Raw genomic sequence first — 17,962 nt, 5'->3', positions numbered from 1 at the left:
TGGAGCTGCTGCTCCTCCTGGGTTTGGTTTGCTCCTTGCCCAGAAACTCCCTCGGAAAATGTGGGATTTGGGCTCCCTAAAACATCCCCAACCCCTTCCTAGATCCCTCTGGATTGTCCTTCCCAGATCCTTCAGAAATTGTGGGATTTGGGCTCCCTAAAACATCCCCAAACTCTTCCCAGATCCCTCTGGATTGTCCTTCCCAGATCCCTTGGAAATTGTGGGAATTTGGCTCCTTAAATCTCCTCCCCAGATCCCTCTGAAAATATGGGAATTGGGCTCCCTAAAACTTCCCAAACCCCTTTGTTTGCCCACTCTGGATTGTCCTTCCCAAATCCCTCTGAAAATGTGGGATTTGGACTCCCTAAAACATCCCCAACCCCTTCCCAGATCCCTCTGGATTGTTCTTCCCAGATCCCTCTGAAATTACGGGAAATTGGCTCCCTAAAACCTCCCCAACCCCTCTGGTTGCTCCCTCTGTCCCGTCCTTCCCAAATCCCTCTGGGATTTTACTATTTAATAAATTAATCATGATAAATGGTGGGATTTGGGCTCCCTAAACCCCCTCCCCAAGTTCTTTGGTTGCTGCCGGCCTGGATTTGGGATGAGTGGGGAATCTCGAGGGGAGATGGGATCCAGAGAATCCTGCCCGTGCTGGGCACCCCTGGGAGCAGCTCCCAAACCTCCCGGGGGTGTCACTTGGGGCAGGGACACCCAGGGCCACCCTGGCAGCCTGGAGAGGACCCTCGGTGACAGCCAGGGACATTCTTGGGGTCCTGCGGTGTGGTGGGATCCCAAATCAGGGATCCTGGTGCCTCTGGGAGGGTTTGAGAGGTTGGGATGAGGATGGGAATGTCCCTGTGCCACCGGGGGTGGGGAAGGGATGTCCCAAAGGATTGGAGCGGGATTTTCCTGCCTCTCCTGCCCGCGGCTTCTGGCTGGAGCTTTGGGGCTGCTCCCAGGCAGGAATTGGGGTTTTTTTGGAATCCCAAATCCTGCATCCCACTGTGGTGCCTCCAGGACAGTTTGGATCTCTGGGATGGGGTTTGGGAGGTTGGGATGAGGATGGGAATGTCCCTGTGTCACCTTGGGATGGAGAAGGGATGTCCCAAAGGATTGGAGTGGGATTTTCCTGCCTCTCCTGCCTGCGGCTTCTGGCTGGAGCTTTGGGGCTGCTCCCAGGCAGGAACTGGGGTTTTTTTTTTGTTTTGTTTTGGGGTGGTTTTTTTTTTGTTGTTGTTGTTGTTGTGTTTTGTTTTGTTTTTTATAATCCCAACTCCTGCATCCCACAGAATCCTGCCGGCTCTGCTTCCCCGGCTGCTCCCAGCCTGGAAAATGGCACTTTCTGCTCCCCTCCACGTGAAATTCTTATTATTGTTTTTCCCTTATTTTTTAAAGCATCCCCCAGCTCAGCTGTTAAAAACCCTCAGGGCCGAACCCCGGGAGACCAAGAAAACACTCGGAAAAAAACAAAAAAAAAACCACAAAAAACCCAGTGGTGCCTCCATCCCTCCCACTCCCCGCTGACCCTTTTTCCATGGATATTTTCCCCGGGAAATGCAGCTCCTGGGGAAAGCTCCGTGCCATTCCCGGGACAGCCACTAGACGGCAATTCCAGCCTGGGTTATGGCTGGAAAAACCATCCTGGAGAAGAGAGGAGAGGCTCGCAGGGGCTGGGGACGCGCCGAGTGCAGGTATTAGAAGGGTTTTATTGCTTGGTTTGGGGGTTTACAGTTCATGCTGGTGAAATTATGGGATTTTGGAGGGATTTTTTTTAACGTTTTTTGCATGCGGGAATAACGCGGTGACCCCCCCGGACAGGTGACCCCCAAAGCTCAGCTGCCCCTTCTGTCCTCAAATTCAGCTGAGGGTTTGAGTTTGGGGGGTTTGGGGGTTTTTTAGGGGATTCTGGCGTGGCTCTGTGATTGGGGTTTGGGGTTTTAATTTGGCTCTGTGATTGGGTTTTGGGGTTTTAATAGCTGGGGGTGACAACGCAGCTCCAGGAGGGGTGACAGCACCAGGATTTTCCCCATCCTGCCCTGATCCGTGGGGTTGGCAGGAAAATTTGGGATCCTTCCCATGCCCGGGCTGTCCCTCAGGGGGTTTCCCTCTGACCCCAGGGTGGGGTTCTCTCTTTTGGGGTTTCTCTCCTTTGGGGTTTCTCTCTTTTGGGGTTTCTCTCTTTTGGGGTTTCTCTCCTTTGGGGTTTCTCTCCTTTGGGGTTTCTCTCCTTTGGGGTTTCTCTCCGTTAATTCTGGAGCAGGTTGATGGAAAAGAGGAAAAATAATAATAAAAATTTTAAAAAAAGGAGAAGAGGTGGATTTGCTCCTCCTCAGCCCACCCTGAGGGATCCTCCGGCCTGGAGATCTTTAACCCTTCACTCCTCGGATTCTCCTCCCAGCTGAGCCCAGGGGGTTCAGATCCGCTTTGGGATTGGGATTTCCCGATTTCCAAGGAGGGACGAGCCCCATCCCCGCTGTGTCCCCCCCAGCTCCGGGACAGGAGGTGACAACGGGCACAGCTCTTTGTGGGACGACCGCGGCGGGGGTCAGAGCTGCGATTTGGGTGAAAAAAGGGCAGAATTTAGGACAAAAATAAAACCAACAACCCAACAAACGAGAGGAGCGCCCTGCCATTGCGAAGCCGAGTGGGATGGAGAAGCGGGAATCGGGGAAGTCCCCGGGAATGGGGACACGAGTCCTGAGGGGTGACAGGGCCGGGTCAGATCTCGATGACGGTGGCCCGGCGCAGGCACAGCGGCGCGTCCGGGGGCACCGCGTTCCGTTTGATCTCGTTGCCGTCCAGCCGCAGCACCTGGAGCCGAGAGTAGTTCATGACATCCACCACGGAGCAGAAACTGCTGATGGAGAACTCTGGGGAGGGAGAGGAGACACGAGTGTTGGGGAAGAGGAATCAGGGAAAGCTTATCGATATGATTGCTTAGCAAAAGATTCTGAAAATATGAAACCTATAATGGAAATTGAAATGGAAGCTGACTTTGAGTTGTAGGATACTGAGTCTTAGTTACTATAGAACCTGAAAACAATGGTCTAGCTGAAGGATCCCTTTGGATTGAACAATCCCTTTCTGCTGGCTGAGGGATCCAAGGGTCAATGCAGCAAAACAGAAAATTCTAAAGAGTAGTTTTTAGAGTTTAAAATATAACACAGTATGGTGATACAGTAGTTCTTACAGGCTGTGTGTAGATTCTATAGGATTTTGTGTCTTGTGTTGGTTGGTCACTGTGAATTAGAATATTCATCACAAAAGGAGATATAATGGATTGTAACAAGGACGTCGCTCTCTTAACTCTCTTAACTCTTAACTCTCTTACGCCTTACCTCTTCTCTTAACTCTTTACTGTCACCTCTCCTCTGAACTCCTCTCTCACCCTTCCCCTTCCCCCTGCTCTCACTCTCTCCCCTGCCCTTTGCTCTCTCCCTCCTCTCTCAGCTCTCACCTGCTGTTCTCTCTCCCTCTCTCTTTGGGACTCCCCTCCAGCCCAGGCTGGTGCCTGAAGGCAGGACCCTTTTACCCAGACCCCTGCAATAAACCCACATATTCCACAATATCTCAGCTCAGCAGAATTCCTCATCCCATCCATCCACAGATTCGCCTACAGTGGAGATGAGCTCCCCGCAATGGTGTTATAAATACGTGTTATAAAGCTGACTCTTTGCAAATATTGGAGCAAATTGTATATTTATATAGGAATATTAGTATATAATATGTATAGTCGTGCTGTATTGTGTTCTGTGAATGAGAGTTTAGAAAGGTGATAAATGTATTTTCTGATTGCGACACACTGTGAATAATGGAAAAACTGATTTTTTTTTTTTTCTTTGTGGCATCTAAAACTGACCAGGCCAAGAATTATGGGAGAAGGGGTCGTCACCTTGTGACCCTGCAAAAAAACCCTACTGGATTTCTAGTTTTTTAATCAAAATAAAACCAGCCCAAAACCCATGTTACCAGACAGAACTGAGCCACCCACAAATAAATCTATCAGATGAGATGATTGGGGAAATTTAAAACAACCAAACCAAAAAGTTTTAATATCTATTGAATATGTAAACCAGCAAATCCTTAAAACACACTAGTTGAAAAAAGAAATTTTAAAAGTGTGCTTTCTGGTGATGCACCCCAGCTGGAAGGTTTGCTCTTATGTCTCCTAATTGTCTAATTTTTATTTTGTATTAAATTTATAAATTTTAAAAGAGAGTGAAGCTGGTTTTTCCTTTTATTTGAGGAAATAAATGGGAGCAGCCCCAAATTCGCTGATTTTTCCTGCAGGTTTGGCCTCTACCCCTCGATCCTAAACGGGTTCCCGATGCTCCCGGCCGCAGCCAGGAGGAGCAGGAGGCTTTGGGATCTTCCCTGCCCAGTCTGCATGGAGCGCTCGGAGGGTGGGGTGGGACACAAAACATGGATTTCCATCAGGATTTGCCTTTCCAGCCTCTTTTGGAGGTTTCCTGTGCTGCAGCCTCCAACCCCTGAGCCCTCCTGGAGCCACGGGCGGTGTCCAGGAGCAGCGATGTCCCTGTCCCCATCCCGCCTGTCCCCTCTGCGCTCCTCTGCTCCTCTTCCCCAGGCAGGGAAATTCCAGCCCGGCCCAGTTTGGGGAATCGGGAGATGGAACAAACTCCCTAACACATTTTTGCGGATTTTTTTGGTTATTTTTTGGTGCAGGGTTTGAGCCTAGAGGGCAGCAGAGCTCCAGGCCGGGCTGCTGCTGGAAAAGGCAGCGGGATGCTGGGGGGAAAATCCACGCGGGGATTTTGGGGGGCTGCACCCACAGAAGGGACCCTCGGTGGGGCAGCACCGCGGGCTGGGGGGCTCCAAAGGGGCTGGAGCCTCATCCCGGCTCCTGGGGGGGCTGTGAAGGTCAGCGGGACCCGCAGAGGAGGAGGAAGAGGAGGAGGAGGAGGAGGAGGAGGAGGCGGCGGTGGCTCCGCGGCGTTTGTGGGCAGACGGCGGCAGCTCCGGCTTTGGAAAGCAAACATTTGGGAATCTGTTCCCGTGTCTGTGCTGCTGGCAGCTCCGCGCTGCGGGGTTCTGTGTTTTCCCTGCAACAGCTGATGGCTGCACTGACACATTCCCGTTCCCACTCCTATCCCTATCCCCATCCCCATTCCCATTGCCATCTCATTCCTATTCCTATTCCTATTCCTATTCCTATTCCTATTCCTATTCCTATTCCTATTCCCATTCCCATTCCCATTCCCATTCCCATTCCCATTCTCATTCCCATTCCCATTCCCATTCCCATTCCCATTCCTCTTCCTCTTCCTCTTCCTATTCCTATTCCCATCCTATTCCTATTCCTATTCCTATTCCTATTCCTATTCCTATTCCTATTCCTATTCCTATTCCCATTCCCATTCCTATTCCTATTCCCATCCTATTCCTATTCCTATTCCTATTCCCATTCTCATTCCCATTCCCATTCCCATTCCCATTCTCATTCATTCCTTTCATTCCCATCATATTCCTCTTTCCTATTACATTAATTCCTAGTCCCATTCTCATTCCATACTATTCCTATTCCTATTCCCATTCCCATTCCTATTCCTATTCCTATTCCTATTCCTATTCCTATTCCTATTCCTATTCCTATTCCCATCCCACTCCCATTCCCATCTCTATCCCACCCCCATCCCATCCCATAATTCCCATCCCCATCCCGAGCTCCCCAGCCCAGCCCAGTCCTGCCCTCGGGGCCCGGCAGGTGAGGAGGGGACCGAGGCTGCCTTGTTCCAGGAGCTTCAGCTCGGGGGTTTGTTTTCCCAGCCCGTTTTTATAAATAGAGCAGCCCCAGAACAATCTGTTCCCGTTATTTGTTTGTGTGCCGAGGGGACGGAACGCCGGGCCTGGCAGGAGATCGGGACCGAGCGCTCCCAGGGGAAGGACAAACCCCTCAGCTGCGGGCTGGGACACGTGGGGGGCTTTGGGGACACGGGTGGGGCTGTGGGGGGGACAGAGGGGTTTGATGGCCCCGGGCACTGTGGTGGCACAGGGGAATGTCCCTGTCCTGTGCTGGCACTGGAGAATGTCCCTATCCCTGTGCCCTGGGCACTGGGGAGGGTCCCTGTCCCCTGTGGTGGCACTGGGGAATGTCCCTGTCTCTGCTGGCACTGAGGAAGGACCCTGTCCCTTGGGCCCTCTGCCCTGTGCCCTGCGGAATGTCCCTGTCCCTGCGCTGGCACTGGGCACTGGAGTATGTCCCTGTCCCTGTGCCCTGGGCACTGGGGAATGTCCCTGTCCCCTGTGGTGGCACTGGGGAATGTCCCTGTGCCCTGGGGAATGTCCCTGTCCCTGTGCCTTGGGCACTGGGGAATGTCCCTGTGCCCTGGCGAATGTCCCTGTCCCTGTGCCTTGGGCACTGGGGAATGTCCCTGTGCCCCGGGGAATGTCCCTGTCCCCTGTGCTGGCACTGCCCAGGGTGCTCTGTGTCCCCAGCCTGCCTGTGGGGACCCCCCAGCTCTGCCCACTGCTGTCACCCTTCCTGACCCCACAGACCCCTCCTCTGCTTTCCACCATCTCCAACCCCAGGAGACGCCCAGGCTCCCGAGAAACGCCCCAAAAACCCCACAGGGATCCCACAGGATCACCCGGGGCTGGGACACCACAGCTGCCCATCCTCCCAAACCCCAACCCCCTGCCCAAACCACGGCAGGCGGCTGTTCCCCGCAGCCCCGCTCACCGTTGATCTGGTTCCCCTGCAGGTAGAGGTTCTCCAGGTTGGTGTTGACCCGCGGGATCTTCTGCAGCCGGTTGTAGGAGAGGTCCAGCTCCAGGATGCTGCTGCTGTTGAAGGTGTTGCTGGAGAGCCCTTGGTTGGTCAGGCTGTTGTGGGACATCCTCACGTAGAGCAGCCTGGGCGACACCCTGAAGTAATCGTCGGGGATGGCGTTGATGTAGTTGTACTCCAGGTAGAGCTGCTCCAGGGACGCCGGGAGCCCGTCGGGGACCTTCCTGAGGTTGTTGTAGCTCAGGTCGGCCAGGATCAGGGAGCTGAGCCCTTTGAGGGACGCTCCCATCTCGAAGATGAAGTTGTGGCTGAGGTAGAGCGCCGTGAGGTTCTCCAACCCCTCCAGGGCGTTGGAAGGCACCTTGGAGATCTGGTTGTAGGAGAGGTGGAGCTCCCGCAGCGAGCGCGGCAGCGGGCTGGGCAGCCTGGTCAGGTTGTTGTTGTTCATGTAGAGCCTCTCCAGGCGCCTCAGCTTCCCGAAAACCCTCTTGCCCATCTTCTCGCTGCCGATCTGGTTGTTGTGCAGCGCCAGCCACTCCAGCTCGGTGGCGTTGTCGAAAGCTCCCTCCTGGATGGAGGTGATGAGGTTGTTCTGGAAGTAGACGTACTTCATCCGCGACGGCACGAAGGGCAGGTACCGCAGGTTGCGGGTGTCGCAGTACATGGCCGAGGAGAAGTTGGGGGGACAGTCACACTCTTGGGGACACCGCCAGGGCGCGGCTTGCTGCGGCTCGGGCTCGGGCTCGGGCTCGGTGTCGGTGGCCGACGGGTAGGAGTAGGCGTACGCGGGGCTCTCCTCCTCCTCGTAGTAGGGCACGTAGTTGTAGGAGGAGGCGCGGGACTGCCGCAGGTAGTACTGCAGCCACGCCAGGTCCTCCTCCTCGTTGTACTGGCCCAGCGAGGAGCCGCAGAGCCCGGCCAGGAGGAGGATGAGGGTGGTGGCCCAAGGCATGGCGCTGGAGGGATCTGCCGGGGGATGAAGACACAGGATGAGGTGGTGGGGTGGGAGGTGGGGGTGGCACAGCTGGAGGGTGAGCAGGAGACGAGGGAATCCTACCCCAAAAAAATTCCCCGGCTGTGGAGACTTCTCCTGTGTGGGGTTATCTGATCTTCCCCCTTTTCACCGCGGAGAAAACTCCAGCCCGGTGGAGATTTGGGGGAACCAGTGGACATTTGGGAGGAATCTCCATCCTGGTGGAGATCTGTGGGGAACCTCCAATCCTGGTGGAAATTTGGGAAGAACCTCCATCCCAGTGGAAATTTGGGAGGAACCATTGTCCTCAGTAGAGATTTGGGGGAAACCAGTGGAAATTTGGGAAGAACCTTCATCCCAGTGGAGATTTGGGAGAAAACTCCCTTCCTGGTGGAGATTTGGAAAAAAAAACCCTACTCCAGTGGAAATTTGGGAGAAATCAGAGATTTGGGAGGAACATCTGTCCTCGGCAGAGATTTGGGGGGAACCAGAGGAGATTTGGGGAAAACCTCCATCCCAGTGGAAATTTGGGAGAAACCTCCTCCTCAGTAGAGATTTGCTCATGAGATCCCGATTTCTGGCTAATTCCACCACAATTCCCAGGCAGAGGATGGAGGCTGGGGACACACGGGTTGGGCCGAGGTCATACGAGGAGCCCGGGGTTGGCTCTGCATGGCTGGGAGGAGAAGGGATCTGGATTCCCTTGGAGAAGGGATTTGAATTCTCTGGCTGAGAGGGGCAGCTGCCAGATCAGGGTGATTTTGGGAGCTCCAGGCATCTCTTGGAGGAGTTTGAGGCGTCTTTTGAAGGAGCCTTTTGAAGGAGCTATTTATGCTCCTCTCGCTGGTGACAGGAATCGCTGTGGGTTTCATCCAGCTCTCCCTTCCCCCACAGAAACTCAAGATGCAGATCCTGGTAAACAAATCCTGCCCGAGTTTGGAGCTGAAACCTCTCCCAAGGTTCCATTTTCCCCCAGGCACAACCCTCGGTGTCACCAGGGAGAGAGGGGACATCTCTTGGTGACGGCTCCAGAGGAGTGAGGCAAACCTAATCCCCTGCCATGTCCAGGTGGGGCTGCAGCGGGAGGATTCCAGCTCTGGAATCATCCTGACTCCTCATCCCGGGGCTAAACGAGCTCACGGGGTTATTCCTGCAGCCAGGCAGTTTGAAATCCCTCCAGGAATTTCGCTGCTGGGAGCGGCAGAGGATCCTACGTGGCTGGGAGGGTGTCACTGCCAGCTCTGCTCCAGCAGCCACCAGCAGGGACCTGTGTCCCTCTTTTGCCATGCCAGGGGTGGCCCTGAGGTCACCTGGTGACCCCTGGAGGTGTCCCCAGCCTGCAGCAGGGAGGGGACACCCGGCCTGGCACACACAGAGGGCACAGAGTGCCCTGCCCTGCCACCCTGGCACGGGAAAAAAGCGGGATTGAGGCGGCTTTGGCGAGGCCTGGGTTTCTCCTCTTTTCCCTGCTTGCCGCTCTCCGTGCTCGGGACGGGATCCTGAGGGATGCTGAGTGCCACGGAGAGCTTGGCAGGGCAGAGGAGTTCCTCCTCCTCCTCCTCCTCCTCCTGCTCCTGCTCCAGGGCTCGGTGCCTGCTCTCATACCAGAGCCTGCAGCTTCTCCACCCTCCTGGCAGCCCCTTCTCGGGGGCCCTTTTGGGGCAAAACCCCCGTGCCTGGGGGAAAAAACCCATCCTTGGGGTAAAAACCCCCATCCTTGGGGTAAAAACCCCATCTTTGGGGTAAAAACCTCATCCCTGAGGGGAAAATCCCCATTTCTAAGGGGATAACACCCATCCCTGGGGTAAAAACCCGATTCCTGAGGGAAAAAAAAAACCATCTCTGGGGGCAGAACCCAATCCTTGGGTAAAAACCCCATTCTTGAGGGGAAAAAATCCCCATCCCTGGAGGAAAAACCTCATCCCTGGGGTAAAAACCCCATTCCTGAGGGGAAAAACAACCCATCCCTGGGAGCAGAACCCCATCTCTGAAGCAAAAAACCCATTCCTGAGAGGAAAAACCCCATCCCAGGGGGGAAAACCCCATTCCCTGAGGGGAAAACCCCCATCTCTTGAGGGAAAACCGCCATCCCTGGGATCAGGACCCATCCCTGGTGTCTCCCCACCTTTCCCAGTGCCCCCCTTCAACTCGCTGGTGACCCCAAAATCTGTCCCCAGCCCACCCCGCTGTCCCCTCGTTGTTTGTGGGGTGCTCCTCCCCTCCCTGGGGGCTTCACCCCCGGGTTTGGGGTGGGATCTGTCCCCTCCTGGTGTCCTTGTCCCCTCCTGGTGTCCCCGTCCTGCACCAGGGGCTGCAACGGGGTCAGCTCCTCATTCCAAGGGTTTGGGGTGAGGATTGTGGCCATCCATGGGGTCATGGACTTCCCAAAGGATGGGATGGGATTCATGGGATGGGGATAGGAATGGGATAATGGGATGGGATGGAATGGGATGGGACGAGGGGCACTGCCCAGCCTGAGTGGACATGGGGGAAGGTGCCCGGATCCCAGACAAGTGGGCATGGAAGTGGCAGAGGGGCAGGAGGGGGAGAGGGGCAAGAGTGGAGGTGGGATGGGGAGAGGGGTAGGATGGGAGAGGAGCAGCAGGAAAAGTGGTTGGCGAGGGAGATGGCATCAGGAGGAGTGGGCAGGAGAGAGGAGCAGCAGGAGAATTGGGCACCGGGAAAAGACGTGGGAAAGGAGATGGGCATCGGGAGAAGTGGGTGGGAAAGGAGAATTGGGCATCAGGAGGGGTGGGTGAGAAGGGAAATGGGCATCGGGAGGAGTGGGCAGGAGAGAGGAGAAGCAGGAGAGGTGGGCACCGGGGGAAGTGGGTGGGAAGGGAGATGGGCATCGGGAAAAGTGGGTGGGAAGGGAAATGGGCACCGGGAGAAGAGGTGGGCAGGAGGAGAAGTGCCTCCCCCCCGGCTCGGCAACTCCTTCTCTCCAGCCGTGCCACCCCTGGCGCTGCCATGCGCTTCCCGCGGCAGCCACCGCGCAGGGATGGAAACCAGGCTTCCAAAAAAAAAAAAAAAAAAAAAAAAAAAAAAAAAAAAAAAAAAAGCCACAAAACCCCCCAAAAAATCCCCAAAAACACCCAAATAAATAATAATTTTTTAAAAAATAACCTCCCTAGAAGACGCCGCTGCGGACTCACCGAGGTGCGCTCCTCCTGTGCAAAGGCTGCTGCGGGCTGTGCCGTGGCACCGGCAGCATGGGAGGGAGGCTGGCTCCCGAGCCGCAGCTTCGCCGGGTGCCCGCCCCAGATCCCGGAGCAAATATTGCGCTGGCAGGGCACGGACGGGCTCGGCAGGGATTTCGGGGAGTGACCTCCCAGCCGCAGCTTTGCCGGAGAGACTGGAGAGCCCCTGGTGCTGCCTGGCGTTATAAATAACCTGCGATTTCTGTCCTCCCTCTCTCGTCTTTTCTCTCAGGAGTGTTGGCACTTTGCAGGCTCCCTCTGTTTAACGACTTAGCGAGGATCGGGATGTTGTTTTTCAGGGCTCTCCTGCGTTTCTCATCAGGGAGCCGGGAGGAGGCCTCGGGCCAGGTTAGGGAATATCGGGTTTTGGAGGTGCTGAGGGTGGGATTCTTTAGGGAGGAATTAAAACAACCCCAAAAAACACAAGGAACTGTCCTGAATTTTTTGCACCAGCAGGAGAGGAGATGTCGGCCCTGCTCCCCAGGAAGCCTCAGTTTGTGCAGAGCTGCCGTTAAATATTTGGGATAAACATTTCCATGAACGATAAGGCGGCAGCATCCAAAGCAAATAAATTCCCCAGCAAAGGGGCCACTGTGACGGCGGGAATTTGTCTTCACATTTGGCAGCGCGGGGATGCCAAGCTGGCATTTCTGCAGGCTGGGAAAATCCACATGGGATTGGGGGCTCTCGTCCATCTCCCCAGGATTGGGGGCTCCCATCCACCCTCCTGGGATTGGGGGGGTCCCACGTGTACCCCCAGGATTCAGGAATTTTATCCACTCTCAGGATGTGGGGGTCTCATCATTTCCCTGGGATTTGGGGTCTCATCCATCCCCTGGGATTTGGGGTCTCATCCATGCCCCCCCAATATTCAGGAATCTTATCTACCCCCAGGACTGGGGTTCCCATCTGTTCCCTGGGATTCAGAGTCTCATCCATCCCCTGGGATTGAGGAGTCTCATCCATCCCAGGACTGGGGGTCTCATCCATCCATCCCTCAGGGCTGGGGAGTCTCATCCATCCCCTGGGATTGGGGGATCCCATCCATCCCCCTGAGGGAATGGGCAGGATAAGGACAGGGAGTATGGCCTGAGGGTGATCCATGGTTGGGAAAAGGTTTTGGGACTCATCCCAGTGTCCCAAGGCTCCTCCCAGTGTCCCAAAGCTCATCACAGTGTCCTAAAGCTCATCACAGTGCCCCAAAACCCATCCCAGTGTCCCAAAACTCATCCCAGTGTCCCAAAGCTCCTCCCAGTGTCCCAAAACTAATCCCAGTGTCCCAAAGCTCATCCCAATATCCCAAAGCTCCTCCCAGTGTCCCAAGGCTCATCCCAGTGTCCCAAAGCTTATCCCGGTGTCCCAAAGCTCATCCCAATGCCCCTGGGGGGTCCTGCAGAGCTGTCACAGCCCCCCATCCCTGTCCCCTCATCCCCGTCCTGGCTCCCTGAGCGCTTTGGAGCCGGCTCTTCCCGGCCCCTCCAAGCATTTCCTCCCGCAAGGAAAGGAAAGGAGGAGCCCCGAGCGTCCCTCGCCCGGCTCCAGCCGCGCTCCCGGATCCTCCCAGGAGCCTGGAATTACTTAGCGGAGCTCAGCAGGTGCCAGCTCCCCCTCTGGGCTCCATTTCTCCTTGTTTTCCATAGAAAATTCCCAGCCAAAACATCCCCCTGCAGGGATCCTGAGCGCTCCCGCCGGGAGGAGGACGAGGAGGAGGAGGAGGGATGTGAGGGGAGCTCGGTGGCCGGGCTTGGAGGGACACGCTGTACACCGGGGACTGGGCCAGAAATCCCGAATATTTGGGAAGGGAAATGTGCCTGGAAAGCACAGCCCGTCTGCGGAGAGGGAGGATGTGCAGAAAGTGGAGGGGGGAGAAAGGAATAAAAACCAAAAAAATGGGAAAGGGAGGAAAACCCCAGGGAAAGGAGGTGGAGGAATTCTTTTATCCCCTCTGGGCATTGTGGCCGCAGCTGGAGAAGGGATCCCACGTGGAAGGGAGGGGCTGGAGGCTTTGGGGTGATGGAGAGGGCGAAGGGGTTGGATCCCAGGGAGCTGAATTCCTGGGAAATTGGTGTGAGGGCAGCCAGGACCATCTGCTGCTGTTTTGGAGCATCTCTGGCCAGCAGCTCCAAGGATTTCAAGGCCTGGAGGTTTTTCTGGAAAAGCAGATGGTCCCCAGCTAGGCTGGGTGAGGAATTCCAGCCTCCCCAGCTTCTGGAAGTTTCAAGGATCTGGGATATGCTCTCTTTGGAGGAGGAACCCTCCGTGGGGGCTGCCCTGGGAATGCTGAGGAGCCCTCTTGGAGGAGACGGCTCCGAGTGCTGCTGCCTCGGGCTGCAGGATGGAACCAAAAATGTGTATTCTGTTCCCAACCCGCTGAAACTCACTGCAGAGGAGTTTGTCTTTATCTCAGAGCTCGGGGCTGGAGGGGGCGGTGCCTTCTGTTAATGGGCAGCTGTTAAACCAGCTGGGGCAGGGGTCTTTACCCCTTCCAGGACCTGTGCCCCTATCCCTCTGGGGAGATCTGCTGTTAAACAGCTGGGGCAGGGCTCTTTATCCCTTCCAGGACCCGTCCTCCCCAGGGGTATCTGCTGTTCAGGGGCCATCCAGGCTCAGTGCAGGGCGGAGCCAATCCCATCATCCCCTGGGGGAGGCCCCGCCCAGGGGGAGGAGCCCGGCATTCCCCCCTGGATCAGCGCTGGGGTTCAGAGCCCAGCACAGCCTCTGCTCTGGATCCCCAGAGGAGAGCAGCCCCAGCTCAGCACCACTGGAGCTTCTCCAGGACCATCTGTGCTCCAGCAGAACCACGGCTGGGCCTGCAGGAGGGTTTGTGTGGGCTGACACCGACACCAGCAGGGCTCAGCTCTGACCTGTCAGCGTTTATAGCATTTTTTTTTGGTTTGTTTTGTTTACTTGGTTTTTTTTCCCTACTACTAGAAAATGTTTAATGTTAAATATTTTCATATGTATTTTATATCTTTATTACGGATTTAATATTTATATGTATTCTATATTTTATATGTATTTTTAATATTCCCAGTAAAGAACTGTTATCCTTATTCCCATATCTTTGTCTAATTCGCCCCTAATTGCAAAACTATAATAATTTGGGAGGGATGGGAGTTTACATTCTCCCTTCCAAGGGAAGCTCCAGCTTTTCCGTGATCATCCCAAACCAATCCAGGTGCCACTCCTGTGGTCACATCCCCTTTCCCAGCCTAAATCAGGGAACATCCGCGTGCTCGAGCTCCATCCGTGTGCTCCCCACAGAACCAGGATTTTCTGTCCAAATTCATCCAGATTGGGATTATCTCATGGAATTGAGAGTTTTCCATCTGAAGAACCCCATGAGGCTTCCCCCCCCTTTTTTTTTCTTCCATCCAAGCCTGGGATCTCATGCTCCAATGATCCCCCACGTCCCAAAATTCCTGGCAGGGCTCTCTTGGCACGAGGAGGGTGTTGATAGGGGCTCATTTCTCCCTCTCCTTTCATCCCAGCTCCTCACGCTTCCCAAGTGACTTCCACCATATTTTCCCGCATCTTTCCCACCCCAAAAGCCACCAATTCCCTGCTGCTGGCAGCTCAGAGCTGGTGACAGGAGCTGGGAATGTGCTGCCCTGGGTTCCTGGAATCCCACGGTCCTTTATCACTGCCCAATCCCATCCGGAGTGCTCATTCCAGGATCCCAGTCTGCCTCTCATCCGTGCTTGCTTTGCTTCGGTTTTCCAACCCGAGCTTTTGATTTGAGTTTTGGATGGATTTTTTCCAGCTGTTTTGATCAAAACCCTTCGGAGCTTCTTATCTGGAAGCGTCGAATCTGGCCAAGTTTTGCCTTTAATCCTCCAGTCCCAGGAGCCGGGAGCTTCCTCGTGGATGGACAGGGATTTATTGGGATGAGGGGACTGGATGCTTCCCAACAAAACAAAGCAACAAAAACATTTCCCTGCTGCTCCTGCCCAGGCTGAATCCCGCCTGGGTGGAGGGAGGATTAAACCCACCCGGAGCATCCAGCCACAGGCTCCGTTCCTTCAGCAGCTTCTTGGATTTTTGACTCATGGAAATTTCTGCTCCTTCTGTTCTTCCAAGGAGTTTCAGCCTTTGCTGCTCTGTCCTCACGCTCCTGCTGGGTTTTTTTCCCCTGGTTTTCAATTCCAAGGATTGAACACATGTCCCCCCTGACTTTGTCCCTAAAGTCCCTGAGGGTTTGAGGGTCCCAGCTGCTCTCCTGTGAGATTCCAGTGTCAGGATTCCCAAACAGGAGCCAAGGAATCTGTTGGCACTTCCAGCCTCGCTCAGGAAGGTGTGGGGAAAGGTTTTGATCTCACCTGAGTGGGGAGGGAGCAGTGAAACCACCACCCCAGGCCCTGCTGTGCTCCAAGGCCTCCAAAGGCTCTGGAATTCCCAGTGCCAGGAGCCGGTGGCTCCCGGGTCTGTGTGGTTTTCCTGGGGGTTTGCAACCCGAATTTCCTTTTCCTGCTGGTCCTGGCTCTTCCCAGGCTTTGTGAAATGCAGGAGGATTTCCGGGGATCTGCTCCATCCATGCAGGGAATCCTCATCTTCCTCTCCTCCAGGTACCTCTCATTGTTCCACCCCTGCAGGAAACTCTCATTTTCCTCCTCTTCCTCCTCTTCCTCCTCTTCTTCCTCTTTCGTGTCTTCCTCTTCTCCAGCTACCTGTGGATTGCTTTTCCATGTGCCTCTGGCTCGCTCCATCCACACGGGGAACCCCTCCTCTTCCTCCCCTTCCTCCCCTTCCTCCCCTTCCTCCCCTTCCTCCAGCCATTCCCTGGAGACCGGGCTCTGCTCTCTGCAGGGCACCCCAGAATTCCCAGGGGAACATCCCTATGGATTCCCCCCGCCCCGGGTGTCCCCCCAGGGCTCCCCGAGGGCGAGCTCCCCCAGGGCAGCGGGAGGAAGGGCAGGGAAAGGGGAATCCTGCGGGATCCCTGGATTTGGGGTGGGGGGAGCAGGCCCCACATCTGGCCAACAACTGCAGGGGCGGGAGAGCTGATCCAACCCTGCCGCGACCCCGAGCCTCCCTTTTCCCTTTTCCCTTTTCCCTTTCTCCCTGCCCAGCCGCGCATTCTTCAGCCCAAACAACATTCTTGGACGGAGATTTGAGGGAATCTGGAGGGACTCGGTCACCCGGAGACGGAGCAACAGCCGAGAGAGCGCCGCTGGAAACTCTGACCGGGGCTGCTCCGGCCCCGACGGCAGCACCGGGTGCTCCCGGAGCTCCTGGAATCTCCGCGTTCCCGTGTGGGATCACCGCATTCCCATGTGGGAGCACTGCATTGCCATGTGGGATCACCGCATTGCCATGTGGGATCACCGCATTCCCATGTGGAATCACTGCATTCCAATGTGGGATCACCGCATTCCCATGTGGGATCACCGCATTCCCATGTGGAATCACTGCATTGCCATGTGGGATCACCGCATTCCCATGTGGGATCACCGCATTGCCATGTGGGATCACCGCATTGCCATGTGGGATCGCCATATTCCCATGTGGAATCACCGCATTCCCATGGGAGGTGCTGCACAGCTCCCCTGGCATAGGGCGAGATGCCCATGCTGAGGGAGGGACAGCAAATCCTGGATTGTCCCCTCCCAGCCCCAGCTGTGTGCTGGGAAATGCTGGGAAACGCTGGGAAGTGCTGGGAAATACTGGGGCAGCGTTTTCCCCAACCTGCCGTAATTCCATGTTTGGAATCTCAGGTGATTCCTGCCTGGTGTCTCTGGGTCTGCAGGTTGGTGTGGGGTGGGCTCGGTCCTGACAGTTCCCAGCCCCACAGAATGTCCCTACAGCCCATCCTGAACTTCCAGCCCCATGGAATATTCTTACAGCCCATCCCAGATTCCCAGCCCCATGGAAGTGCCTCTGGATCCCCTCTGGCCTCAGCGTGTGGGGTCCAACCTCTTCCCTGCAAATCCAAGACTCTGGACTCCCTAAATCCCCCAAATTCCCTAAATTCCCTAAATCCCTCAGGCTGTGCCGGGAGAGGCTGGCTCGGCACAACGAGGGTCAAGAGCTCCTCTCAGCCACTGGAAAAAAAGGGCTTGGAAAAGGTTAAGGGATTAATTTGGAGCAGAGCTGGAAACTCTGAAGCGTTTCCTCATCTCGACGTTCCCTCTTGTCCCTGGACTGCTCCGACACCTCCATGGATACGCAGCCAAACACATCTGGGAGCGCTGGGCCCTCCACGGGAGCCTGCCGGGGATTATCCCGGGACAAATCCCTCCAGGAGGGCGGCCGGGAGCTGCCGAGGCCACCGAGCCCCAGCCGGGGTCACAGCTCCTTTCCTGGGCTGGGGTGGGGATGTGTCCAGGGCTGGGGGGCTCTCCAGGGCCAGTCCCAGCAGGATTGGGGTGCTGATCCCATCCCAGCAGGATTGGGGGGCTGGTCCCATCCCAGCAGGATTGGGGTGCTGATCCCATCCCAGCAGGATTGGGGGGCTGGTCCCATCCCAGCAGGATTGGGGGGCTGGTCCCATCCCAGCAGGATTGGGGCACTGATCCCAACCCTGAGCCCTGAGCTCCATCCCTGGATGGGACGTGGCAGCACCTCCCTGTCCCTCATGGGACTCCAGGAAGCTCCAGGATGTTTTCCCCATCCCCTGGATGGGGAATTTCTCCAGGATTTCAGGTCCCAGCTGCCTCTCCCCTCCGGAACATCGAGGCTCCAGGTGCTGCCTGCAGCTGTGCAAGGAGCAGCAGGAAAACCATGGAATTTCTGTGACTGGATCCCCAATCCCTGTTTTCCAAGGCCTGCAGCATTCCCATTTAAATCCTGTAGGACAAATAAATCCTTACAGGACAAACATAAATCCCTATAGAACAAACATAAATCTCTACAGAACAATAAATAGAAATCCCTACAGAACAAATATAAATCCCTATAGGACAAATAAATACCTATAAGACAGTTAAAGACAAACATAAATCCCTACAGGACAAATAAAATCCCTCTAAGAAAAATAAATCCATGAAGGACAAATAAAATCCCTATAGGACCAATGTAAAATCCATGAAGGACAAATAA

The 17,962-nt window shown here is 55.3% G+C and overlaps 1 protein-coding gene across 1 annotated transcript; it reads right to left on the bottom strand.

Moving 5' to 3' along the window:
- Nucleotides 1-1,243: 1,243 nt before the first annotated feature.
- On the bottom strand, nucleotides 1,244-11,861 carry FMOD (fibromodulin). The gene is made up of 3 exons (XM_066335913.1): nucleotides 10,880-11,861; nucleotides 6,704-7,717; nucleotides 1,244-2,873 (listed from the first exon to the last, which is right to left on the bottom strand). Exons 2-3 carry the CDS (start codon nucleotides 7,701-7,703, stop codon nucleotides 2,722-2,724), a joined length of 1,152 nt encoding a protein of 383 aa, XP_066192010.1. The 5' UTR covers nucleotides 7,704-7,717; nucleotides 10,880-11,861; the 3' UTR covers nucleotides 1,244-2,721.
- Between the last annotated feature and the right edge of the window lie 6,101 nt (nucleotides 11,862-17,962).

The sequence above is a fragment of the Sylvia atricapilla genome, chromosome 25, assembly GCF_009819655.1.
Source record: "Sylvia atricapilla isolate bSylAtr1 chromosome 25, bSylAtr1.pri, whole genome shotgun sequence".
NCBI lineage: Eukaryota > Metazoa > Chordata > Aves > Passeriformes > Sylviidae > Sylvia > Sylvia atricapilla.
Note: the sequence above shows the minus strand (reverse complement) of the source record. Positions and strands in the feature narration are given on the sequence as shown.

Bases quoted from the DNA above. Each gene is read 5' to 3' on its own strand.
- FMOD (XM_066335913.1), bottom strand. From the start codon at position 7,703: ATGCCTTGGGCCACCACCCTCATCCTCCTCCTGGCCGGGCTCTGCGGC. The intron at 2,874-6,703 runs GTGAGCGGGGCT...CTCCCTCCCCAG, and splicing joins GCAGGGGAACCAGATCAACG to AGTTCTCCATCAGCAGTTTC.